The sequence below is a fragment of the Natrix helvetica genome (genome assembly GCF_964273705.1).
Source record: "Natrix helvetica genome assembly, chromosome: 1".
In the NCBI taxonomy this organism is placed as follows: Eukaryota; Metazoa; Chordata; class Lepidosauria; order Squamata; family Natricidae; genus Natrix; species Natrix helvetica.
This window is the reverse complement of record NC_138548.1, coordinates 72,622,928-72,650,554: the sequence shown is the minus strand read 5'-3', so window position 1 is coordinate 72,650,554 and position 27,627 is coordinate 72,622,928. Positions and strand designations below refer to the sequence as shown.

The 27,627-nt window shown below is 40.6% G+C and overlaps 2 protein-coding genes across 2 annotated transcripts in view; both read left to right on the top strand.

The window, feature by feature from the left end:
• LOC309387181 (cytosolic phospholipase A2 epsilon-like) overlaps window positions 1-3,291 on the top strand; it is a gene marked incomplete at both ends in the record, with an annotated part of 37,589 nt that extends 34,298 nt beyond the window's left edge. Inside the window, 2 exons of the mRNA XM_081943458.1 lie at window positions 705-891; window positions 3,068-3,291. Of these exons, the coding sequence (XP_081799584.1) occupies window positions 705-891; window positions 3,068-3,291 (411 nt within the window). The remainder of the gene's footprint in view (window positions 1-704; window positions 892-3,067) is intronic.
• Window positions 3,292-21,213: 17,922 nt separating this feature from the next.
• The window catches only part of LOC309393747 (cytosolic phospholipase A2 epsilon-like), a gene marked incomplete at its 3' end in the record, with an annotated part of 51,985 nt that continues 45,571 nt past the window's right edge, over window positions 21,214-27,627 (top strand). The window contains exons 1-2 of the mRNA XM_081956242.1: window positions 21,214-21,302; window positions 21,644-21,676. Of these exons, the coding sequence (XP_081812368.1) occupies window positions 21,276-21,302; window positions 21,644-21,676 (60 nt within the window). The 5' untranslated portion in view covers window positions 21,214-21,275. The remainder of the gene's footprint in view (window positions 21,303-21,643; window positions 21,677-27,627) is intronic.

Here is a 27,627-nt window from a genome sequence, read left to right as displayed (position 1 = left end):
TATTTGAAAGTCCTTCTTTCTTCACCTCTTACAAAACAGTAGTACTAGGAAGATTTTCAAGGCCCCTTCCAACTCTGTTCTTCTGTGCTGTTATTCTGACAGGTATGGTGTGCCTGTGGCAGTGATGGCAAACCTTTTTTGCCTTGGGTGCCAAAAGCAGGCACATGTGTGCCCACCCCCATATTTTAATGCCCCCCCTGGCGCTGTGCCCTCTGCGCATGTGAATGTGACCCCACATCCCGCTGTACCGCACATGTGCGCACGGCTTTCTTGGAGCCTAGGAAGGGCAAAAATGGCCTCCCCACCTCCCCCAGGAGTCCAGAAACGGTCCGACTTCTAGTGGGCCCAGTAGGTCCGTTTTTTGCCCTATCCCGTCTCCAGAGGCTTTCTAGGAGCCTGGGGAGGGCAAAAATGGCCTCCCCCGCCTCCCAGAGGCCCTACAAAGGGCGAAAAACAGCTGAAAACCAAGGCCAAAATGTGGTGCTCACGAATGTGCACTGGAGCTGACAGGACAACGCCTCACGTGCCCTCAGAAATGGCTCCGCATGCCACCTGTGGCACACATGCCATAGGTTCGCCATCATGGGCCTATGGTATTCCTCACACTGCCTGTCCATAGTTTCTTTAGAATGTCCAGCTTTTGTGAAATAGAAATATGTATTTGTATCTCTTGGTCTTGATTACTCTTGTGTTTAATGCTTTAGCCGCTGGATTTAAGCACAAGGTACTATCACGGTCAGGGCATCCCATTCCCTAAGACTGTTCTGACGGAAGAAGACAGGAAGCATCTCAAGGAATGTTATCTCTTTGATGATGCAGAGAGTCCAAAGGCTCCCATATTGCTGTATTTTCCACTGGTATGTGACAGCTTCCAAAAATACAAGTCACCTGGTAAGTTACAAAGGCTACTTGGGGATCACTTTGCTTTCCCACCTGCTAATCTTATTTCCTATATATGTTTCTCACGTATGTGCATCCTAAAGGAATGAACAGTAATTTTAAAGCAATGGTACAAAATGAATGTATTTATTAGGTGTATGGGTTATCATACATGGACTAACAATATATATTAACATTTCACCTAGATCAGTAAAACACAATGAAATATAAATGTCAAAAGGGTTTATGTTCAAATATAAAATGAAAATAAAGATCAATATTAGTCGCAGTACTACTAATACCAGTGACGTGCAGTCAGGTGAGGCAAGTGAGGCACTGCCTCACCACTCTCATCATGAAAAAAAAGTAAAAGTAAAAAGCTGAGCTAGTTGCTGCCTCACCGTGGATGACTCTGCTTAACCTTACTGGTGCTCTCCCTCCCCAAGTGTAGTGACTTCCTCCCCAGGCCCCCATTCATTTGTCTCTCTCACACACACAGCTGGATAAAACTATATAAAAATCTAGCCCAGCTTCACTGATTACAAGTTTGAAAAGGCAACGTGGCTCCACCTGCAATCAAACTACACTTGGGGAGGGAGAGCATAAGTGAGCACTGTGGAGACCACAGGAGGAGGCAGGAAGCCAGGCAAAGAGCCATGCTGTAGTACACACACTTCCCCCCAGCCTCTTTCTTTTGGAAGGCTCGGCTTGGCTCCCCTCCGGCTTCTCTGCCTCTCCTCTCACCCCAGCCTGCCAGCAGGAGGTGGTGGGTGGGCTTTATTGTGTTCCAGGCATTTCCCACCCAGACAGCAGGCTGCATTTGCAATAATGGAGGTGTTTGGGAAAGGCAGCAGGGGAATGGGGTGGTGGTGGTGGCAGAGGAGATGCTTTCAAGCCACTGGAAAAGATATCCAATCCAACTTTTGTGTGTGGGGGGGTTTGTTTGAGAGTGAGTGAGAGAGGGAAGGGGTAGGAGAGATAGTCCAATCCAACTTCTCTCTCTGTGTGTGTGTGTGTGTGTGTTTGAGAGAGGGGGAGGAAGGGAGAGAGGGAGGAGGGAGGGGAAGGAGAAGAAAAAGAAAAAGAAAGAAGAAGCAAAGGAGAAAAACAAATGCTGTCGCTTTAAATCGGAACTGAGCATGCCTGGCTGTGGAATTCTGGGAGTTGAAGTCCACAAGTCTAAAAATATTTGAAACCCAGCACTGTGTCAGTGCCTCACCAGTCATAAACCTCACCGCACGTCACTGACTAATACTAGAGCTATAGTGGTGCAGTGGTTAGAATGCAGCCTAACTCAGTGCTCACCCCAAGAGTTCAATTCCGAATAGCTCAGGGTTGACTCAGCCTTCCATCCTTCCGAAGTGGGTAATATGAAGGACCCAGATTGTTGGGAGCAATATGCTGACTCTGTAAACCGCTTAGAGAGGGCTGTAAAGTGCTATGAAGCAGTATATAAATGCTATTGCTATCAATACTAGTGAGAATTTCTTGCTGGGAAAGAAAAACAATTTAAAAAGGATGAATTTTTAGCAAACTCTAAAACTTAGACAATATTAGGGCCGAGTATTCCAGAAAAAATGAATTAGATGCAGCATTCCTTTCTTCTGAACTTATTTTCAATCCTTTATTTATACAATGAAAAATTTTGGATCACTACTGTGCATTAAATCTATTTGCTATCATCCTCTCCTCCTTTTGTTTCTGCAGGTCAATCTGTAATGAGACTGTACATGGTTGAGAATAAAAAAATAATAATGTTAGACTTAACTTAAACAACTTTCTCTCATATCTCAATAATCCTAAATTTCAATTTCTGTGTTAAAGTGATAAAAGAGATGTAATTTAATTACTGGAATGATGATTTCAACTATGATAATTTCATGTTATCATAGGCCTCCTTTTTTTCTCAGCAGCATGGAACAATTTAGGAACAAAGGCAGGTGCTCCATTCTCCTCCTCCTTGACTGTTGTTACTAATGAAGTTTGTATTATACGTTGATGCAAATATGAGTTAGATGCAACATTCCTTTCTTAAGGTCTTATTTTCAATGCTTCATAAAATGAACAATTTTAGATTATAACTGTGTATTAAATCTGTTCCCTATCTTCCTTCCTTCCTTCCTTCCTTCCTTCCTTCCTTCCTTCCTTCCTTCCTTCCTTCCTTCCTTCCTTCCTTTTCTTTCTGAAGGTGTGGAACGTGGTCCAAGTGAGATGGACGATGGCTATGCTGATGTCAGTAGCACTGTTTTTTCACCATACGCTACTGGCATTCTGCAATACTCAGAGGAAGACTTCAATAAGCTGATAAATTTGACCAACTATAATATTATGAACAATGAACATATGATTCTTCAGGCCTTACGGACAGCAGTTGAAAGAAAAAAGCAGCAGAATTTCCGTTCCTCTTCTTAATCCTTTCCAATGCTTTCCACATATTTTCCAACCTGGGAATCCAGGTTTAATTCATTTGTGCTACTGGCCAGTAATAAACACATGGGAAATAGGATAGGCGTCAGATTTAGAAAAATCAATTTGGAACAGAATTTAGGGCTGTCTGAATTGAAGGAGGGGTTACTGAAATTAATTCAATCCCTTTGTTATGATCAAGGCATTTATTTGGCAGGTCTCCCCTCTAAAAGTGCTTTATCTTTGTTCATATGCAATAATGAGGAAGCGGTATCTTGAGAGATAGTGCTCAGAAATTAGATATTCAAAACTTGCTTTACAAAATGGAATTAGAATAAAAAATTAAATTCTAGTCTAGCATATTATAAGCTTATCGAAGTACAGTCATTAAATGACAAATAATCTCAAGTTTGGGACTTAGTTTATACATTTAAAGATGGCTGTATCAGGTGATTTATGTGCATGTATACATAAGATACACATTACAAATCAAACATAGGCTTTAAAAATTGAAATAATGATTTTGTAAGTTTTCACCTAAATCCCAGATGTGAATTTCTGATGTTTTTATTTCCATCCGTGCCAGTGGTGGGTTTCAAATCCCGTTCCAACCGGTATGGTTGGAACGGGGCCGGCGGCATCCTTATGGATGCGCGCAGTGCGAGCATGCATCTTAGCGCCTCCGCAATGCTCCAGTTGCTCTGTGGAGCGTCGCGCAGGTGCTGTATGCGCCATGCACCTGCATGGAAGCACAGAAGCCTTTAAACACTGGTAAGGTGCTCGGGTGGGCCCTCTGGCGCACCGGAACGGAATGGTATCCGGTGCTCCGGGCTGGCTCCGATACGTGCATACTGGGGAGTATCACCTGCAACCCACCACTGATCCGTGCCCAGGAAAGGCTGGAATCGTTATGAGGCAGGGGTCATTCTGCCCAAAATGTTCACCACCAAAAATCCTGTTTTTTCCAGCAATTTTTGAAAAGGCTGACTATCCCAAAGAAGTTTTTCCAAAAGGCAACTGGACTTACTTGTTTATTTTTTTTCATTTGAAAACCTTTTTCTTCTCATTCAAGAGGCTTCTTCAGTATACATGTGTTGGTATTGGTAAAAGCAAATTGGATACAAGCTCTGAGGTTTATCGAAATTGCTAATGAATGCCAGTAGGTGGTTGTGTCTTTAAATACAAATGATTTCAGGTAAAAGCACGTTTAAATAATTATAGTTAAATGAGAATTGTGGTACATTGATAGTACATAAAGATTGTTGATTTAAAATGTACAATTCAATATGAATGAAGTATAAGTAATGATTGTGGAAGAAACGAACGAAATTTATTTGTAACCAATTGCCACGGTTTCTACAAGATGTAATGAAGGATGATTCTTTTTTTGTGTTTTTATTTAATTAAAACAATAAAAAAATTTCAAAAAAAAGAAGCTTCTTCAGTTCAGCTGAGTAGTCCAGGACAGCTTGGATTGTGTTGGGAGTCATAGTGTGATGGACCATGTTTCTCAGGTGCCTGGCATGCTCTGCTGCTTTCACTACCTCAACCATACAATCAATTAAAGCCCTTCTAATTCTCCTTACACTTGCCTTACTCTGCACCGGAAGGTGAAATTAGGAATTTAAGGGGTGGAAATGCCATATATATATAAAGGAAGAGCTTATGTCAAGAGATGTGACTGTAATACCTCAACGGGGGATTGCCTGGTGCAAGATTAATATTCCTAGGAGTGACTGAATTTTATTTTCAACGCCAGGCAAATAATTTTTTTTATCCTCCCAGCCCTTTTAATCAATCAATGTATTAACCTCAAACAAGTGTTAAAAACCTCTGCTGCTTAGAAACTCCTCAGGTTCCTCCGTTTATTGTTTTACCATTGGTGTGTCATGTCTCTTAATTATTATATTGTTTGTTAACTTATTCAGAATTTCATTAGATGCTCTTAATATGTTGCAATTGCAAATCATTCTGCACACCTTACAAATCTTAAAAATGAAAATGAAATGAGTCTGCTTTATTATTCAGACCAGGGATCTTGCTTATACAAAGCAGTGCTTTATTATCAACATATTATTTTATTTTATTTATTTATTTAGTTTGTCAAACATGTTCAAGATAACTTTTAATTAAGAATAAAATAAAACAAATAATTAATTAAGAATAATAATTACTGTTCTCCCATGCTGAAATAAAAAGATAATGGAAATGCATTCAGTTCCATAAGTTGACCGATTGATTGCAGGGGTCATGAAAATTCATAAATCTGTCCAAAAAGAAAACATGTATGTGGGACTCAGTTGACTTTACTTGAAAAAGCTAAGCTGGTTCTGGTTTAGTTAGTGCACATAGAGAAACAATCTGGGAAGGCTAGAACTAGACAGAGGAGTTAAAAATGCTTCTTGAAATGGCAATGCGAACAGCCAGTTCCATAATGAGTGAGCCACCATGTTGTCTGTTGCCTCAAAGACAACCTTACATGCACTTTTTAACACTTTTCACAGAACAGGTTTTGATCACTTTTCACTGTCTCACAGATAGATTTATAACCAAGTATATGATGAAACTTTTGATCAATCTATACAATAATCCAGTGACAGGTACAGTAGCGGATGCAAAAGGAACTTTACAAATGTCCCCCTCCCCCACACCATTTTGTTATTTGTTAACTGGAAGATTGATTTTGCAGACTATGGAGTAGCTGTAAAATATGCATAAAGACCCACAATCACAGCAAAGAGAGCAAAAGTCCTAATCAAAACTCATTTATCACAGCTTTCTGGTCATAAAAAGCTCACTTTTTGTTCACTATGGATGGCAATTTTGATAAGGAATTGCCACTTAGGGCTCTAGGGAAGAAAACTCCCAAAATGCAAAATATTGCTTTAGTTCTAGTTGCTTGCTTGGATCTATCCAATTAAGGTTTGAGAATCACATGTGTGTTAGAAGAGGTTCTGTGCTTTGTACACATTATGGACTATTCTGGAGCAGAGGTGGGTCCCAGTAGTGGAATGGCGGCGTTGATCGCTGGAACTGGCAAAGATCCAGGCCTGTCATGCCCCTGAACCGATTCTCTGGTCTGCGCCGTCAGTGCCACCATCTTATTTTTAAGTTCTGTGCATGCACAGAACAATTTTAATTGAACTGCGCAAAGCGAACCCGCAGTAAAGTCACCTGGAACCCACCCCTGTTCTGGAAGTGTGCTGTTCATCCACATTTGAATGAATCATTTTCAACAGAGTGAAAGGAAAAGAGTTTTCCAGGAATATGGTAAAAATCCTTGCATTATTTTGTATATAATTCCCATTTTTTTTCTTTTTATTAAGATTTATATTACATATGAGGTTTATATGAGGTTTGATTGTTCAATCAAAACACAAATGACTTATTAAAACTATATAACAACAGATTTTATATTTTCTTTTTTCTTTACATCATTGTTTTTTAAATAATGCAAAAAGGGGAAAATCCTGCAGACCAAGTGCCATAGAGTTTTCCTAGCACTCCGTCTATCCCACATATGAAATTTTTTAAGCAGTTCCCAATTAGAAATTGAAATTTAAGGCAATGTGTATTTTACATAGTATTTACATGGTCTGATTACTAAAAGTTGCATCGTTCCTGGTTAATATGTCTCATATCAGTAATTTGGTGAGCAAGTGTTAATATGTTTAAAAATAATAAGTGAATTCCTCTTAAAATAATTCCCACTCCAGCTATTTCCTCCCCCACCCAGCAAATCTCTTGGAGAGGAAAACAGTATGAATGGCAAACTTAAACAGAGTCATGGGCTAATTCCTATTCTGTTTTTTAATTAATTCAAAGTAACAATGGCAATACAGATGGCATGGTAGATATTACAATGAAATTGTGCTTTTCATTTTGCTTGTATCTTTTCCACTAATAAAAACAAGCAGAATTTGCAGGTGTGCATATATTTAGAATTTTATACAAGAATATCATCTCAAAATGGCTGCAAAGGTCATATGGCTAGATATATAACATGAAAAGGCCAAGTCAAATATACTTTGAATATACAAATTCTATGAAATTACACATATGCAAATTACAGCCATTTTTTTCAATCCATAGTTATAATTGTAATAAATTGTTTTATTCCCCCATTTGTACAGTACAAACCATTCCAATGCTCTGTCTTTAAACTATGTTGAATTCCCTCTGCCTGGAAAAATTTCAATAGGCAATTAACTGAAAACAGGGAGGTACAACCCATGGTTTGCATCCAGCTCGAAAGAGGCCTGGGAAGGAACCTATGCTTTCCCCAGATAGTGCCCCGCTTTCCATCCTATCATGCTGTTGCCAATGCTATATTTTCTTGTCCCTTTCTTCTTTCTTTTCCCTTTCCTGCTTAATCCACAATTCTGTTTTGTTGGAATAAAGTTCATGTATTTTGTACAACTACAGCAGTAGCCAGTAGGTGGCAGTGTTTATAAATTTGTATTGTATCTAAGGCAGTGGTTCTCAACCTTCCCAACCTCACGATTCTTTAATACAGTTCCTCATGTTGTAGTGACCCCCAACCATAAAATTGGTGTCTCGGTTTCTAAGACCATCGAAAATATGTGTTTTCCGATGGTCTTAGGCGACCCCTGTGAAAGGGTCGTTCACCCCCCAAAGGGGTCCAGACCCACAGGTTGAGAACCACTGAACTAAGATATATTCTATGTCTTTTTCTCTGAATAAAAACTGTTTCCTGCTTCTTTGTCCCAGCTAAGCAGAAAAGCACATATGGACTGTGCATTGCTTGTTCTGTAGAGCTATATATAGAATTGCTAACACATCTCACTGCTGTCTTGTTACTCTCCCATGAAGAAGCAGAAGTTCTATTGTTTTAGCCTCTTTCACTGAGAGTAATGGAGAAACAATAGTTGGATAATCAGTTAATTGATGTACTTCCAGGGATTCTGTGAAGCTTTAGAGAGATGAAGGGGCTAAAAGGTATGGGGTAGAATTCCAGGAGATGCCCTGTTGCTGATATTTGAGCAAGGTTCCCTCCACCAGCCCACATTTCTTATGTAGTAATAGTGTACTCAGACAGCTGATATCTGATAAATTGATCTCTCTCCTGCACCTAAATCTCCTTCCAATATCTCCTTCCATTTCCAAATATTTAGAGAGTATTATCATATGCCATTTAGAAATGATTCACACAGATATGTGCACCATTCAGTGACTGAAACATTAAGCAATAGATAACATTGTGCTACTATTGTTGGAAACACCCAGGCTGGCAGGAGGAAGAATCAAGCAGGGAATCAGTCTTGAATCTTTGCACAGCTGCAAGAGATCCAGGACTGACTCCCTCCCACTCCCTGACTCCCAAACTCCCTGGAAACCTATCTATCTGTTCCCAATGGAAGGCAAGCAATCTAAGAAGATGTTTGTATTACAGGAACAATACAGTAATTAGCTCAAAGTCTACACATGTGGACCTGGTGGCTTGCACCTGACATTCACAGATAAAATTCTTGTTCTATCCTTGTCATCTTCTTACCCACAATGTCTTCCCATTACGTTTATTCGCATTTCAATCTGTATAGTAGTCACTAAGCATTTAAATAAGCAACTGATGAGAAATAGTGGTGTACATTATCAATCAACACAGTAATTATAACTGTTAAGGATTATAGTCCGGAAAGGTTTCTGCTATAACACATATATTAATTGTTATGTATTGTAAGCCGGTTGTTATTTTTTTAGATTATTTTAGTGTTCTCTCTCTTCTGAAAATTACAATGAACATGAATATTTGCAAACCTGAACTGAACTCCTTTCTTTGTATATTTTGTTGCTTTGCTTAGGGATGATCAGGTGTGAACAACCAGCCCCAAATGCGCAGAGTTGAAGCTAACTGCTGTATTATGCTCTGGCTCTAAAATAGGAATCTCCCCAGTCTGGCAGTTAATTTTGGGAACAATTAGAGAAGACTCCAAGGAACCTGGGGAGAGGGTTCAGACCAGTGGTGGGTTGCCAAATTTTTTACTACTGGTTCGGACACGCTCACGCATGATGCTTCTGTGCAGAAGCATCCGGGCAGGTGGGCAGAGCCTCCCACCACCGCTACTACCGGTTTGCCCGATCTGGGCTGAACGGGGAGCAACCCATCTCTGGTTCAGAATCAGCCCTTTTGCAGTTACGCAGTGACTCCAGGCTAACTCCACACTTGATTCTTTCTCCCTGCCAGGCTAGGTGCTTCCCAACAGGAATGGCAAAATGTAGAGGGCCTTTTTACCTATTTGTGGAGTAAGATAAAAATTGAATGTTTTGAGAAGGTCATGGATTAATTGATAATGTGCCTTCAAGTTGGTGCTGATTCTTAGTGACCTAGACATAGAAGGATTTTCTACAGGATCATCTGTCCCCAATCTGACCACTTTAGTGTTCAAATGGTATACTCATTGCCACTGCAATAAAATCCATTCCCTGTGTGTCTGGTTGTCCTTTTCTTCTCTTTCTTTCCACCTTTCCCAACTTTATTCATTCTCAATAGATGAGCCATGACTCTGCTTGTCTTTTCAAAAACATAAAATAACCTTTCCTTTAATTAAACGTGTATGCTCTCTGCTTTATGAACAAATATTATACATTGCCATCAGTCATGGGCAATTTATACTCTATTGTTGTGAAATTTATTATTCCTTATAAATTAACTATTGGAACTCTTGATAATAAGAACTCTTTGCAATAAGTTCAGTTACCTTTGGATCTTATAATTATATAACATTTACTCTCTTGTCATTCCTTCCTCTCCAATCTTTCTGCTTTGCAAGAGAACAAAACAACAACAACAGATGAGGCAGAGGATAATGTATACTTACTGTAGTGGTGATCATGTGATTGATGGATGCTGAGATGATAATAAATGTAGGTATTGGTTATAAAGTTATTTTTCAGCACTATTGTAACTGCAAATAGTTGCTGAACAAGGCAGTCTAGATAGGAAGGGTTAGATTTTCTGCCTTGGTACATTGTATGTACACCTAAATCATTAGGTCTTCCTTCATTATATGTAAATTTTCCTGGGTTTTTTAGAAAGATGTCTGGCTATTAAAGTCATGAAAGAACTTGGTATACATACAAATATCTCAAATTCAAATAGAACATTGGATTTCTGAAAACATTATCACATTTATATTGCTACCAACAGATGGCATCCATTGTAAGCAATCAGCCTTTCTTTATGAATTTTATGGCTAGAACTAGGACTAGAACTCACATTCTCCAGGTTTCTAACTGATGTCTTTACCACTGCAACACATTGCCTTTGATTGACACAGTACACAGAAAATTGAACAGTTTTAAAGGTTTTACTAGTTAAGAGGTATCAAGTACAATCCTAAACGCACTGACCACACAGGTGAAACCACACCGGGTTTGATGTCATTTGATACAGTATGTGCTTAGAGTCTTTTTGAATTTTTTTCAAGAGAATTGTTTATCCATAAACCACAATTATGCATCTCAAATTCTATTTTTAAAAAGAATCAAAGCAAATTGATTTTTTTCCTTGGAGGCAGTATTTTCATTTCAAGAAGAGCTAAGCCAAATCCCCACCTTTTCCCAATTTCATCTTGGCAAACTAGTTGTTGTCTTGAAACCCTACAGCAGAGGACACCAAGACACAAACATTGCTCATGCATGAAAAGCCCAATCTCTATCAGGGGTAGTCAAAACCTTTCTTACCAATCTCTGACTAAGACAGCTGATCTAGCCGCAGCAGGAAAAATATGGTTTGGGCTTAGATGAGAAATGTTGACAATTTACTAACAGTATTTTAAGAACCAAAAGCAACTGGCTAAATAACATTGACTGTCCTTGAATTCTATTTACCTGTTTTGAAGAAATTGTGCACTATTATTTCTGCCCATTTTGGAGACTAGGCAGTGGAAGAGGGTAGAGATGGGAGAAATACCCAGATTGAACAGCCAAAAAGTAGATGCAAACAGAGAAGATCCAAGAGAGGAATATAGGAGGCAAGTAAAAAAAAAGCATAACAATTAAAGTATTGAAACGGGCCAGAGACAATGGATAGATTATTTCTCTTTATTGTTGTTGTTCTGATTTGCTTTTCTTTTTCTCTCTCTTTCCTTTCTTTTTTTTAGGTAGGTGACATGACTAGAAGTTAGATAGGATAGAAAGAAAATGTCTTTTCATAAAGGGTGACATAATTAAAAGTTAAGTAAGAGATAGAAATAAGAGAAAGGAATATTAATATATAAACTTTTATATAATAAAATCAGAGCATTAGCAAGAGAAAATATGGAATAATTGAATAATGACAGACTGCAACTTAATATAAATATGTATTACTATTAAAATACAGTATATATAAGTTGGTTGAATGTAATAACTATGCTTAATTTTATTAGTTTTATTTGTATTAGAATGTATGACACCCAGGTGCCACACTGTTCACGTATTGATATGTTTGTATAAAAAAAACTTTTAAAAAAGAACTTATGTACTATTTAAAAGGTGGGTGTTTGTATTTCTTAGTGACTAAAAATAGAATTTCTTGAGTGAATTTAGGGATATAAAGCTGGCAAAAGGGAATAAAGGTAATAAGGCTCTGTGACACAGTAATGACAAGGCAAGACGTGTTATAACATCGCCTTGTAAGCTCTCTTTTGCTTTGATGTGTTCAGCGTTTATGTAATTAACATCATTGTAGGCGCTCAAATGCTACAAAAGTACAACTTGCTCCTTTCTTGTTGGCAAAAGAAAGACTGCCAGTCCAGATGGCTATTTTTGTTGTTGTTAATTGCCAATTATTGTCTGAAAGCAGACCGGAAGCGGCCCCTGCTTTCCTTGTTTGTTTGTTTTCCTAGCATGGAATAACTAAAGTACCATTTTTTCCCTTTACCTCTCTGTTTGATTATATTTTAAGAAAATATTTCTGGGAATCAAGTTATAACAATTAATTTCAGTGGTTATTATGTAGGAACCCTTGCTGCTATGAACCACAAATAGACAGGATTGAGTTTAAACCCTTGGACAATGTTTCAATATAACAAAATGGTTATTTATTTAATGATAAGAGTTATAACTCTTGGCATCATATAGTTGGTTATAACATTATTAGTTAGTCTACCCCCCTCCCTCCCCCCTCAAGAATCTGGAAGTAAATTCCATGGCACCAAGTAAATGTATATCTGTTATTTGAGGCTTTGTGAGCAACAATTCATTTGGCAGGTATTAGAAATAAAACAAGGTTGTAGAACGCGCCTTAAGCAGTTTATTTAAATGCACAAGTATTCATTTTCTTGAATAAGAAAGATGTTGGACTGCTTTAACCAGTTTTAAAATAATTGTACTTGTGGAAGAAAGAGGAATCTAAAGATCTAAAGTTATACAAGATAACAAATATATAAATGTATGAAAACAGAATTTAAATATCTGGACCCCTTGCAGTCAAGTATCAGGGCCCGAAGTAAGATTGAAACAGCATTTGTAGGATCTCTGGTGGGAGTGGGATGGAGGTAATATATTCGATCTGGCTCTCCTTGATCTCATGGTGGCTTTCAGTACCATTGATCATGGAATCCTTTTGAGTTGTCTCTAGGTCCAGTTACTTGTTTCGAGATCAGTCCTGATCAGATGCGATAGGGAGCAAGAAGTCCTACACATCACTTTGCACTGTGTGGTGCCACAGGGCTCAGTGTTTGCCCCTTTCCTTTTTAACATCTATATGAAGACAGTGGATAAGATTATCTGTCACCATGAGATAAAGTACCATCAATATGCAGATGCTTACTCAGTTGTATATCTCCACCCCTGTGAACTAAGTGTTCTGTGAATACCCTCTCATGGTGTTTGGAACCTGTGAGGGGTCTGGATAGAGAATAACAGGCATCAGCTGACCCGTAGTAAGAGAGACTGGCTATGGGTAGAGCCTCTTTTCTATCTGGGGGTTTACCATCTTTGGTTCTGGATGGGGTTACACTGCCCAAATGAACCTTATGTATAATCTGGGGGTTCTCCTGGACTCGCAATTTCCACTCAAGGAGCAGGTGTCAATCAGGGCTAGTAGACTCTTTGCTCAACTTCGTGTTGTACAATGGATGTTGTTGTTTGTATTGTGCACAATGCTCAACACGAAGTTGAGCATTGGTTACACCTTTTCTTGGATTGAGAGGCTCTTTTTTCCAATCATATTGTGGTCATCCCCATATTCACTACTGCAATTCACTACCCTAATGGAACTACCCTTGAAAAAGACCAAAAGTTTCTTTTTTTTATTGTCCAAGTTTTATTGATTTTAAAAGTTTTACAGGGAAAAAGGGATTAAAAGGTTATAGAACATTTTGACAGCTACATCGTGGGTGGGGGAGAAGCCCCCCCAGGTCTCACAACTTTTACAAAAAAAGTAAAAAATTATGAACATTTACATAGATATTAGCAGTTTTGAGTTTAACACAAAATCTTCAGTATGTTTCAATCATTTTGCTTTTTATCACTTCCATAAAGGTACATTGTAACAACAATTGCAATGATGTTTCAATTCACTTTTGTGATCTGAGTCTTCTTGTTGTCGCATCCTCCCACCCGTCCACTGGCACAGCCTCTGCCCCTCCCTGCTTTGTTTTTTGTATAGCCTCCCCCATGTCTCCTAAGAGAGCACTGTGTTTTTTAATGAAAGCCTCTGCTTCCTCAACTGTGTTAATTCTAATTCTACTGCCCTCCCAAAAAATCAACATGCCTTCTGGTAACAACCACCTGAACCAAACCCCATTATTGTATAATTTTTTTGCTAAGTAGGAAAATTTCCTTCTCTTATCTCATACTTTCTTTGGGATCTGCTTAAGAATGGTTATTTCTTTATCCTTATATTTTAATGGTCCTCCCCTTTGAGCTCCTAGAATCTCATCTCTTGTGGTTTTTCTAAGAAATTTAACATGAACTTCCCTTGGAACATTGTGTGTTCTTGCATAGGCTGAATTAATCCTATAAATCAGGTCAATATCCCACCCAAGCTGTTGTTTGTCTCTGTTAATATATTCTGCTAACATTGTGGTCATAATCTCCTTAAGATCTTCATTTTCAACTTCTGGCAAGTTTTGGAACCTAAAAAGATAAAAAGTTTCAACCGGCGTAGAATGCAGTGGCACAAGCAGTTTTGGGTGCATGCCATGTTATGTTAACTGTAGTTGGGTTCCAGTTTGCTTCAAGGCTCAATTTAAGTGAATGGTTTTAACCTTTAAACATCTTTAATGGCGTAGGAGCCATCTCATGCCTATTTCATTAACCTGTTCCACATGATCATTCAGGAAGGATATGTTATAGTCTTAGATCCTGTGGTCTTCTTGATGGGCCCATAAAGGGCCTTTGAAGCTAATGCAAATAGAAAGGAGGGTGGGTGGAAAGACACCTTGCTTGGATGGAGTTTTTATTCTCGTTCTAAAAATTCTTTAAAAATATTTAATATTTTAATATTTTTTATAAACTTATTAGTCGCCCCCTCTCCCCACAGGGACTCGGGGCGACGTACACAAGCAACAGTTAGCACAGTGTCATACAGAGGAGGTAAAAAATAAATAAATAATTACAATAAATAACATTAATAGTTTAAAAACTAAAATTGACAATTAAAAATGACCTAGGGGTGGAAAAGTTGTCGAATTATGCCAGGCCGGCTAGCCGAAACAGGTGGGTCTTCAGTTTACTGCAGAAGGAGCGGAGATCGGTTGTTGTTCTAATGTCTGGGGGGAGGTCGTTCCAAAGGGTGGGGCCCGCCACAGAGAAGGACCTACTCCTGGGCACCGCCCTCTGACAATCTCTAGAGGATGGCACCCGGAGGAGACCCTCTCTGTGTGAGCGAATGGGTCGCAGGGATGTATGGGGCAGGACACGATCCCGCAGGTAACTAGGCCCTGTGCCATGGAGCGCTTTGAAGATGGTAACTAACACCTTGAAATGCACCCGGTAGGCCACAGGAAGCCAGTGCAGCTCGCGCAGGAGCGGTGTTATATGGGAGAACCTCGATCTCCCCATAATTACTCGCGCGGCTGCATTCTGGACCAACTGCAGTCTCCGGGTGCACCTCAAGGGGAGCCCCATGTAGAGAGCATTACAGTAGTCCAGGCGAGACGTCACCAGCGCGTGAGTGACTGTGTGCAGGGCCTCCCGGTCCAAAAGGGGTCGCAATTGGCGCACCAGGCGAACCTGGTGGAATGTCCCCCTCGCCACGGCTGCCACATGATCTTCCATAGCCAGCCGGGCATCAAGGAGGACGCCCAAATTGCGTGCCCGTTCCACCGGGGCTAATTGTTCATCCCCGATGGCCAGCGATGGAATGTGCTGGTTGTACCGGGGTGCCGGAAGCCACAGCCACTCTGTCTTGGAGGGGTTGAGCTTGAGCCTGTTGTCACCCATCCAGACCCGCACGGCTTCCAGACAACAGGACATCACTTCAACAGCCTCGTTGGGGTGGTTTGGGGTGGAAAAATACAGCTGAGTGTCATCAGCGTACAGATGATATCTCACCCCAAAACCACGGATGATCTCGCCCAGCGGTTTCATATATGTGTTGAACAGGAGAGGCGAGAGGATCGACCCCTGTGGGACCCCACAAGTGAGGGGCCTCGGGGTCGACCTCTGCTCCCCTGTCAACACACATTGCGTCCAGCCAGAGAGGTAGGAGCGGAACCACCACAATACGGTGCCCCCGATCCCCAACCCCTCCAGACGGCGCAATAGGATACCATGGTCGATGGTATCGAAAGCCGCCGAGAGGTCTAATAGGACAAGGATGGAGGAACAACCCCCATCCTTTGCCCTCCAGAGATCATCCACCAACGCGACCAAGGCCGTCTCCGTGCTGTGACCGGGTCGGAAGCCGGACTGGCGCGGGTCTAGATAATCATCTTCCTCCAGGTGACGCGGGAACTGCTGAGCCACCACGCTCTCAACAACCTTTGCTAAAAAAGGAAGCTTGGAGACAGGACGATAATTTGCTAGCTCCATTGGGTCCAGAGAAGGCTTCTTGAGCAGGGGTCTCACCACCGCCTCTTTCAAGGCGGTTGGTAAAAGGCCCTCACCCAACGAAGCGTTCACCAGTCCCAGTAGCCAGCCACGTGAACCCTCCCAGGAAGCCAGTACCAACCAGGAGGGGCACGGGTCCAATAAACATGTGGTGGCTCGCAGTCGCCCGCGCAACCTGTCCAAATCTTCGGTGACAACAGGGTCAAACTCCTTCCAGCGTGGAATCTCAAGACTAGCCTCGGACGCCCCCCCTGGAGCACTGGAATGGGTCCACCCCCTCTGGATCTGATCAATTTTATCCTGCAGGTATTCCCCAAACTCCTCTGCCCTGCCCTGCAATGGGGGGTCCCGTTGTCCCTGCGACAGCAGGGAGCGGGTCACCCGAAACAGGGCGGCAGGGCGGTTCTCTGCGGACGCTATAAGGGTGGCACAATATTGACGTTTGGCCACCCTTATTGCCACAAGGTAGGTCCTTAAGTAGGCTCTTACCTGTGTTCGATCGGATTCGGAGCGGGAGGATCTCCACTTGTTCTCTAGGCGTCTCCTGTGGCGTTTCATCGCCCTTAGCTCCCCGTTAAACCAGGGAGCCCGAGTCGATCGTTGCCATCGGAGAGGCCGCAAAGGCGCAACCCGGTCCAAGGCCCCGGCGGCTGCACTGTTCCACGCGGCCACCAGGTCCTCTGCCCGGGAGCGGGACAGGTCTGCAGGAGGTGGCCCAAGCTCCGCCTGGAACCTATCTGGTTCCATCAGACGCCTGGGGCGGAACCATCTGGGACCAACTGGTTCCGCCTCCCCGCGGCGGGGGGTAGCGCCAGGGAAGTCCAGTTGGAGAAGTGAGTGATCTGACCATGACAAGGGCGTGATGACTAAATTCCCTCTTCCCAGATCACTCGTCACTGGTCGGAGACATACACAAGATCCAATATGTGGCCTCTTTCGTGTGTGGGGTCCCGAACTACTTGAGTCAGATCCATGGCTGTCATGGAAGCCATGAATTCCCGGGCTGCCTCGGATGCCTCTCCCGTCGACGGCAGATTGAAATCCCCCATCACTAATAACTTGGGGGTCTCAACCGCCATCTCCGCGATCAGCTCAAGGAGTCCGGGCAGGGCCGTTGATGTATGGCGGGGAGCCAGGTATACTATCAACAGACCCAACTGACTCCCTGGGCCCCATTTCATGCCCAGAGACTCACAACCAGATGTCTGCGACACAGTGAATTCTCTTGGAGCCAAATCTTCCCGGATGATTATCGCTAACCCACCGCCCCTACCCTGGGCCCGTGGCTGATGGAATACCCGGTAACCTGGAGGGCACATTTCCCCGAGGGGCAACCCCCCCTCCGGGCCCAACCAGGTTTCCGTTATTCCTGCGAGGTCCGGCTCCCCCTCTGAGATCAAGTCCCTGATGAGGGGGGCCTTGTTAACCACGGACCTCGCGTTACATAACATCAGCCTAAGGCCCAGGCTCTGCCGATCCTGTCCACCTAGACTGCGGGGGTTGGTACAAGCGACCGGGCGTGTCCAACAGCCCCGGTCTCCCAACCGACCATGCGTTCTTCTGGTGTCCTCGCGCCCGCCCCTCCCTACGACCGTCGCTATCGGAATCCCCCTATAGGAATACTGTATCCTCTCGCCTCCCCCATTCCGCTCCCCTCCGTCCTGATCCCACCTGTTGGCCTGGCTGTATCCATACCCCCAGGTTGAATAACCCTCCCCCCCTCCCTGGAACCCCTTAAAATTTTTAAAAAACATTTCGCTAAAAAACCCCTAATCCCCCGCTTCCTCCACCTCTCTGGGTTAATAAACCCTTCATCGAGGTGGGCCCTCACCAGGGCAGGGGGGCATATCTGCGAGAGGGGGGACCCTCGCAGTCGTAGAATGTCAGCCCTAGAATAAATTATGCTGTTTCTCAGTCCGTGAGTATGGCTATGGCAGGGTTTTCTTTGCAATAAGTCCAAGATGTAGATAAATGTAAAAAGGCCAAGATGTAAATAGATGTAAAAGGTAACTAAAAGTACGTATTATATTCTTCCTTTTCTATGTTTACAGGTAGTTCTCAACTTACAACCATTTGTCTAGTGACACTGAAAGTTACAATTGCACTGAAAAAAAGAGACATGACCAATCCTTGAACTTATGACCATTGCAACATCCTCATGATCACGCGATCAAATTCAGGCACTTGGCAACCAGCATATATTATGATGGCTGCAGGGCCATGGAGTCACATGATCTTCATTTGTGACACTCTAGGCTGTAAATTCTATGGGTGTGTGTGTGTGTGTGTGTGTGTGTGCTGGATTCACTTAGTAACTGTCTGATTCATTGAGTAGCTGCAGTGATTTGCTTAACAACCATGGCAAAAAAATTGTAACACCAGGTGTGATTTACTTAACAGCCACCTTGCTTAGCAATGGAAATTTTAGTCCCGATTGTGATTATAAATCCAGGACTATTTTTGTAGATCCAAACCAAAATTCCATCACATACTGTTTATGGGACATCAAACCCAACTCAAATAGAAATGGTAAGAGTAGTTTAATTAACACTCTCAGGATTATGGAGTTTTGTATCAGCCAAACATCAAAAACTAACACCTTTCTTGCATGGCAGTCGGTCATCAAATCTTTCACTTAGCACAATAAGATGCCCTATAGCATTCAAAGGTTTTCTCAATGTTTTTGAGGGCTTTTATTGGTATCAAAAACTTGACTTGTCATCCCAAGATGTTATTTTCCTCTTTCCCTACTGGTGATGCTTACACAGCAACCCATTTTGTCAAATTGGCTTTACCAGAGATTAGTATTATAGTTTTAAAGTGTGCGCATGACATATGACTTATAAGATGAGTCACTGCAAGCAATTTCATGTGTATGCTGTTGGTAAAATACCATTCATCATTGGGAAGGACACAGGCATGCCCACAGAAATGGCCAACATGACACGACGGTGGTTCTGATCATGCAATCGATAATATATAGATACACCTGCCAAAGGTGGAGCTTCAGTTGCATAGTCACAATTGCCATTATGACTTTTAGTCATCCTTCACAGACTCTCCTGGAAGGACAGATCATCCCACATCTGTCATGCTGACCATTTCAGGAGTTTTGAAAAAAAATCCAAGGGTAGTTTTTTTTTCCAATGTAGCCACAACTGGTCCCAGCTTCTCCTCTTCTCCTCTCCTCTTCTTTTAAGTAGAACCAAATCCTTTGTCTAAGTCTGCCCACATCAGCCCTATTAAGCACTCAGTCTATTCCCATTGTCCCTCTTCCACCCCCCACAAAGGCTAGAAGGGCACCGACAGTCCTTAAACCCTCCCTTCCCAATAATGGTCTAATACAGGAAGTCCTCACTCACTACCAATTTGGCAATTGTTCAAAGGTACAACTGTGTGAGAAAACTTAGCTTTGTGACCAATCCTCCCATTTATGACTGTTATGGAATCTTGTGGTCATGTGATAACCATGTATGTGCTTCCCAACCAACTTGCAACAACCAGAGTTAACAAACAATGTGGAAGGAAAATCATAAGTCGTTGCCAAAGCAATGTTTTGCTTCTTGGCTGAGTGGAAAGTCAGGTTGGAAGCCCTTTGTGGTCGCATGATTTTCTGCTTAGTAACTATGGTGCTTAGTGACCGAGTTGCTGGTCCCAATTGTGGTCACTAAGCAAGGACCACCTATGAAAGTGCCATTATTCCAAACTGCACAGTGCACTGGCCTCTCATTGCAAGTTGTTGTCCCTTTGAAGGAGGTCAGGAGATGCCAGAGACACAATGCTCAGGCTTCCTAAAATGGATGGACCAGCCAGCATCAGGCCCCAGTGAGATTCCCTCAGGAAAAAGCACAGTAATAACAAAACAAAATTTAGCTACTAGTTCAAACAAATTGATGAGATAACACCATTGAGCAGATCTAAGCAAAGTCCCACTGATGTTATGAGTACATTCAACATATCAATTTTACACTAATAGGGCCTTAGCATTGCTGAATTTGAACTTAATTGTGCTCATTTTTCAAAGACCAATCATTCTCAAAAAGGTAATTGTTCTGTAGAATCTCATTAAAATTTGGAAGCAAATTCTATAGTATTGCTGCTGGCTGTGTCTGAACTCTGAACACACCAGGAAATATAAACTATATATCTGTCTGTCTGTCTATATCTATCTATGAGATGTGAAATGTGAAAAAATAAAGGAATAAAAATAAATTTATATAGCAGACTAGAGTAAGAAATTTGAGATGGGCAGCCATATAAACTGAGATCATAAATAAATAAATTGGGGGATATGATTCATTTGTATCCTGAGTTCTCCCTCTTCTTATCAAATGCTGAAAATCCCAGGATAGACATGTTGGCTACAGAGATTAGGTAAACCCGGGTTCAAGTTTCCCCTAAATCATGGGCATAAAAAGATGACATGGAGCCAATCATTTTCCTCTCTTCTAATCTACCCCATAAGATAGTTGCTGTGACAATAAAAACGAAGCAGCAAGACTATATATACACACAAGTATCAGGCTGCATTTTCATATGGAAGGATATAGAAATTCCTACACAGTGGATAGCAAATTTGCTAACCTTGTACTGAATCCCCAAAACCCAGTCCTCCATCCTGAAATATTTAAATATTAAATCTCTCTATGCTCTCTTTTTCCTGATTATCTGACTTTCTCTGCAAACTGCAGAATGGGCCAAACTTATGGTAGACTCAGCATAAGAATAGAATCACTGACTGAATACTCTGACTTCCTTCATATCTATGTGGCAGCAGTCTAGCCTCAAATTAACCAAGACAATTAGTTCAACAGGCTAAGGAAGAGTGGGAGGGAACTATGTTTCTGGAATTCAAAGAGAGGTGTGGTCATGAATCATGTTTTAAAACATCTTCTTGTCTCCTTCATTCAGGAGACTGTCAGTTGTGGATTCTATCGCTGTTTCCCATTCTCAGCTCCTAGAGTGAATTATATGCAACTGATACTACCATGGGAGCAAATTCCAGTTCATTTGAGGTAAGAAAATCTTTTGTTTTTGTTTCTACTGTTTTAGAGACGTCATGTAATATATTTATGCTTCTTTCCCATTGAAAAGTTAGAATATAGAAATCCTTACATACAGAATAACAGAGTTGGAAGTGACCTTAGAGATCATCTAGTCCAGCCCCCTAATGAAGCAGGAGAACCTTTAGCATTCTGGACAAACGGTTGTCCAATATCTTCTTAAAAGCCGCCAGTAATGGAGCCCCCATAAACAATATGAATTGTGGTACTCATATGCAAGTAAATACTTGAAAAGTATCAAATGAGTATTTGAAATTAGTGTTTTAAATACATGTATTTTGTTTTTTCTTTAGAGCATAGTCAACAATCGAGAAGAACCGGAAAAGGTACAGTATGTACAAAATGGATGAGTGCTGAGTTAAAAATCTTGACATATTTTGTAGCTATTCTCATTTAATTTTAGACAAAACCATTTTGGGGAAAAAAAAGTGAATTACTTTGAAAAATGGTCAGGCATGGATTTTTGTGTTTGTATAGTGGATAATTGGTTGTGTGGATGTAACCTGAACAACTGAACAATTGACATGTTCTTTGTAAGCATCTATTAAAGCTCAAGGCTAGGAGTTGTGAGGAAATTTATCTCTATTTTCTTCAGATTGGGAAGTACAGATAGGCAGAAATATCAGAGTGATGCAGAACCATGAAATTCAGGGACGACAGCAATAACAGCAGCTATAAGAAAACTATAACAATTGTAAGATTATTTTGAAATTTCTACCAAACTTTTGAAGTCTAAAGCAGATCCTCAAGTTGAAATTTTCAGTCCCATTTTTTGGTTAGCAGTTCGGGAGAATACAATAAATGTGAATAGATCCCTTAATTTTTACATCGCCACGATGTAAAAAAGATGTGGAGACTCTAGAAAGAGTGCAGAGAAGAGCAACAAAGATGATTAGGGGACTGGAGACTAAAACATATGAAGAACGGTTGCAGGAACTGGGTATGTCTAGTTTAATAGAAAGAAGGACTAGGGGAGACATGATAGAAGTGTTCCAATATCTCAGGGGTTGCCACAAAGAAGAGGGAGTCAAACTATTCTCCAAGGCACCTGAGGGTAGAACAAGAAGCAATGGGTGGAAACTAATCAAGGAGAGAAGCAACTTAGAACTGAGGAGAAATTTCCTGACAGTTAGAACAATTAATCAGTGGAACAGCTTGCCTCCAGAAGTTGTAAATGCCCCAACACTGGAGAAGATGTTGGATAGCCATCTGTCTGAAACGGTATAGGGTTTCCTGCCTAGGCAGGGGGTTGGACTAGAAGGCCTCCAAGGTCCCTTCCAACTCTACTATTGTATTGTATTGTAATCCTTTCAGATCATGAGTCACTAGCCCAAAGTAGGCTGATTTATAATATCAATAGCATATGCCTTACAACAGGGGTCCCTAATGCTTAATCCATGGCACTTTGCTGGGCCACAGCCCTTTCACAACTGGTCCACGGAAATGGTGGGCGAGGACATATGTGTATCCATCCCCTTTCCCACTCTGTCTGGTATCGCTGCTGCCTCCGCCAGTCCACTGAGCTGGAAAGGTTAAAGACCACTACATTACAAGGTCCTTTCTTCTTTTTATTTCATTTTTCTTTTATTTATAGGTGATTGCCTTTCCCCTCTTTATACACTTTTTCTCATTCTCTTATTCTCAGCTTATTTCGTGGATGAGTGAGCATTTGCATCTTTTAAGAAGATGTACAATGTAGTTTTCACTATATTTATGCACCTATCCCACTTCGTTGCCTCTCCATTTTGGGGTACTAGGTCTATTGTACAGATACAGAATGTGGCATAGAACTGTATGGATGATGCCCAAATTGTGCTTGAAATCTTGAGATCCACCTTGAAAATATATTTGCTTATTTTATTATAGATACAAAAACATTTAAATTGTTTTTATATAAATAACACATGCCGCTGGACCAAAATAGCAATAAAGTAATAAAATCATTAAAGAATAAGAATAAAATAGGCAAGTTTTCTTAGTATGCTATGTTGACCCATTAATGTGAACATGTGTTATCTAATTCTTCATTCTCCTTCCACAGATCTTTAACTTCGGTTGATAGTGTCCTTTTGTTTTATGTAAACAGTAAATATCAGCGTCTACTATTTGTAAGAATCTGACATATTTGTCATATCTGCCATATTGAAAATCACAAGTGTCCATTACTTCCAAATTCCAATTAGCACTAACTCTGTGCGCACCTGCAATGTTAAACTACAACAGATTGACACATTGTGGTTAAATAGTCACCCAGATAGAGTGATAGAAACAGCAAGCACATTTGAGTGCACTGTGTTATTCTGTTTCTGTTAGAGTCCTAGGTACTTAATTTCTGTATTTTCTGCTTGTTTCCCTTGAAAGTGAGCATTTCATATCCTTGCAATATGCAAAATAACTGATCTAATCAGTTATTATGCAAAATAACTGATCTAATCAGTTATTTTGCTTTGCCCATGTTGCAGTTTTTGTAGGTGCCAGTTGAAAGCAACTGCTACATGATCATATATTGAATTAAATAACCGTTGTAATATGTCTATGGAGATTCTCAGTCATCCAGGTCATGATTGTCCCAAAGATGCTTTTTCAACAGGCAACTGGACTTTCTGGTTTTTCTTTGAAGACATTTATAACATCTTCAAAGGATGTTAGCAGCAGCACTTAGACTTATATATCGCTTCATAGTGATTTGCAGCCCTCTCTAAATGGTTTACAGAGTCAGTATGTTGCCGCCAATGGCTCCTCAATTTACTGACCTCAGAAGGATGGAAGGCTGAGTCAACCTTGAGCTTGGTGAGATTCGATCTGCCAAACTGCTGGCAGCCAGTGATCAGCAGAAGTAGCCTGCAGTACTCCACTCTAACCACTGCGCCACCACAGCTCCTTCCATTCCCCACCATCAAGTCAGAGCTGAAGAAGCTTCTTGGATGAGAAGCAAAATGTCTTCAAAGAAGAACCAGAAAATCCAGTTGCCTCTTGAAAAAGCACTAATTGTAACAGTTCTCCCGTTGACTTTTGCTGCAACCATCATCTCCTCTCCTAGAGGTTTCTGCAAAGCAGCTAAGCTGGAACTTCATAGAAGTTGTGTCTTATAGTCCAAGGCTGTAATTCCCAGGCTTAAATACCTAAGGTGATCCTAAACATAGCTGACAATGAACATGTCTGTTTGAATTAAACATTACATGAACACCACAGACTTTTATATTTGAATATGCATTCCCTATGACATGTTAGGAAGAATTATATTTGTTGAATGTGATTCTGTCCCAAAGCTGTTTAAAAACAGAGAAAAGTCGTTTCCACACATATAATTGATACTGATTTATAGCATCTCCCATCCATTGCTGTTTCCAGACGTTGTATTGTCATCCTTGGTGCTGTTGTAAGATGTTATAAATGTTTGGATATAAATTTATTTCCTGTGGAAATCTCATCTGCTTCCAGGCAGATTCTGGATCATACATTGCATGCTGATAAACTTAGCTTCTTGAGAAAATTTACTTTCTTGGCACCATCCAACAGAGCAAACCATTTCTGTATCTTTCACTTCAAAAGATTATTTTGGGAGAATACTTTTTCAGTTTAATGAACCTGATCATGATTTTCATAAATCTCTAGGTTAATTAGATGATAATGAAGTTTCCCCTTTAAATCCTTTTCCAGGCTGCCATTCCATATGACTTGGCACCTTTGTTTGTTATTTAATGAGTCAAGGCATGCTTTGCATTCAGTAAGAAGGCATATTTAAGGTGTGGTTAAAAAAAGATCAAAATTAGCACATGTGACACACATAATAACCAGTGGAGCCTAATTGTGGCTACCATCTTGACTTTTTTTTTATCACATCCTGTGGACAATCCTGAGAGAGGATGTAATGACATTGATTACGCTCTTTTATCTTTCTTTTCATTTGTTTGCAATAGCCATTCTAGCTTGACGTGATGGCAATTGCAGACAGAAACATTCAGGGAACACCAGATTAGAAAGACTGGTGAATTGTAAATGTGCTGATTGAGTCTCTTCAATTTGCTTCATATCTGCTATCTGGTTATATAATTAATTCCATTCCTTTTAAAGTTCCAATCTGTAGTATAAGGCATGCTGTTTTTCCTTTTATTCTTTTAATTATCAGAGTTTAAAGCTGAATTAATGCGAATGAATGCTCTTTTTCAGCCTGTTGTTTTCCAGAGGATGAGGTTGGTTGGCTATAATAATTTGATAATTGTTTGAATTTCTATATTTTATAATAGGTAAAATTTATAATTTAATTTTCAAGAGGTGATAATCAGTAATGGTTTTCTCTTACATTCACTACTGGTTTGGAGCTCGTGTGCGGCGCTTCTGCTCATGCACAAAACCTTCTGCACATGCGCAGAGCATTTGTGATGACGTCTGGGTGGGTGGGCGGAGCCTCCCGCCACCACCGCCACTGGTTCTCCTGAAATGGGGCAAACCGGTAGAATACCACCTCTGGTGATAATATGTTTTCTTAAACCAGAAGTGAGATAATCCTCCTCCTTTAGCATGAAATATTACTGAAGTAAATTAAACAAATGTTTGCATTTCTTAATCTTGGACTTGACTTTGATTACATCATAGCCAGTAACTTATAGCTGAAATATTTGTAATAGCCAAAATGTCATCATTCTTATTTTCATTTTAAATCTTCTACCCCACCCCCACCCCATTCTTTGGAATATCATTTACCCATATATAACATCTTTTAGGCTCATTATTGTAGCAAAATTATAATAGTGAGGACAGATTTTCTATTACTTATAAGGCTGGATGATGCAACGAGGACACTAAACAAGAAATAGTTTTGGTCTTTCAAACAGGATTTTTGGTAATTTTTGTACTTGATGTAAAGTAAGCATAACAGCAGGGTGGATAATATGCTGTTAAAACATAGAGTGGTGCGCTCTAGTGTTTTAAACAAAATAAATTACAAATATGTTAGTCTAAACTGTATTGTGATTTGTTGATGTGGTTTGGGAAATTATAAATAGCTTTGATATTTTTTTCTGAGCAGTTTTTGTGAATTTTTTAGTAATATATTTTCTCTGAGTACACACAGACATTAAGCTATAGTTTATTCAAATGTGTTTTAGTATTACCAACTATTATCACATATTATATGGTTTTAGCGTTACCACCCATTATGGATTATAAACCATGGTTTCTGATTTAACATGAAGGAAGTATTTATTTACTTGTAGTTTAATCAGCAAAGTACTGTTAAGCAAATCAAGGCTTAGAGTAATGTATGTGCCAGGTCATTTTGTGTGGGAGGCCAGAAATTTTAATTACTATTTTTTCTCTTAAATATGTAATATTTGAACAATTACATTACATTGAGGCAGTGATCGCTGAATTACTGATTAATGGTTTACTTCCAGATTCAGTGGCATTGAGCATGTCCCAAAACCATTTTGTTATGTTCGATCTTTACTGTGTTCTTCTCTCCATATTTTGTTTCCTTCCATCTCAATGTGGGAGGCATATACTGACTACGATTGTGCAAACAGTCACCAATAGTGTCTCTTCCTCCTGGCACATTCCGTGCTATAGGTATCCATACATAAGCAATGTGATACAACTTGACATGGAAGCTGATTCACATAGTAATTTTCATACAGTTGGCTTTCCCTATGAGTCGCTTGGGGAATGCTAATTTCACCTTGTGAGGTCAGAATGGAGTCATTTGGTGTGATGCCTCATCATATCCTGGTCCCACACCAGTTTCCTAATATTCAGAATATGTTTTGCTGTAATCACTACCACACTGATTTCACAAGGCCGGGGCACTTGGCCAAACTTGCTACTGCATAGCAAGTTCACCAAATTAACCTCTATCCCACAGGAAGGCAAACACCTGAAGCAATTTATTCTGTACAGATTGCTTTGCATGCTTGAATCCCAGGGAAGTCAGAATAGAACTGTGCCTGTTTTGCATCTGTAGGTATTAGCATTTGTTATTTGGAAATTAGCATTGTGTTATTTTTGCACTTGTAGACCAATAATATTCAAGAATGAGAAATTAATGATTTTGGGAGCAAGAGGGATTCTATATATATATGTTCATTCTGAACAGAACATTAGTGAAGCAGGAGTAATGATATCCTTTTGTATATACTGTTCGCAGTTGATGGAGCTGTGAGTTGATCATTACTGCAATTTGAATGTTCAACCACAGTACCGAGACATGGAGTTGGACTGGCAAGCCAATGTGAATACTACGTGAATTTAATAATTCTATGTGTGGTCACGTGCACACTTT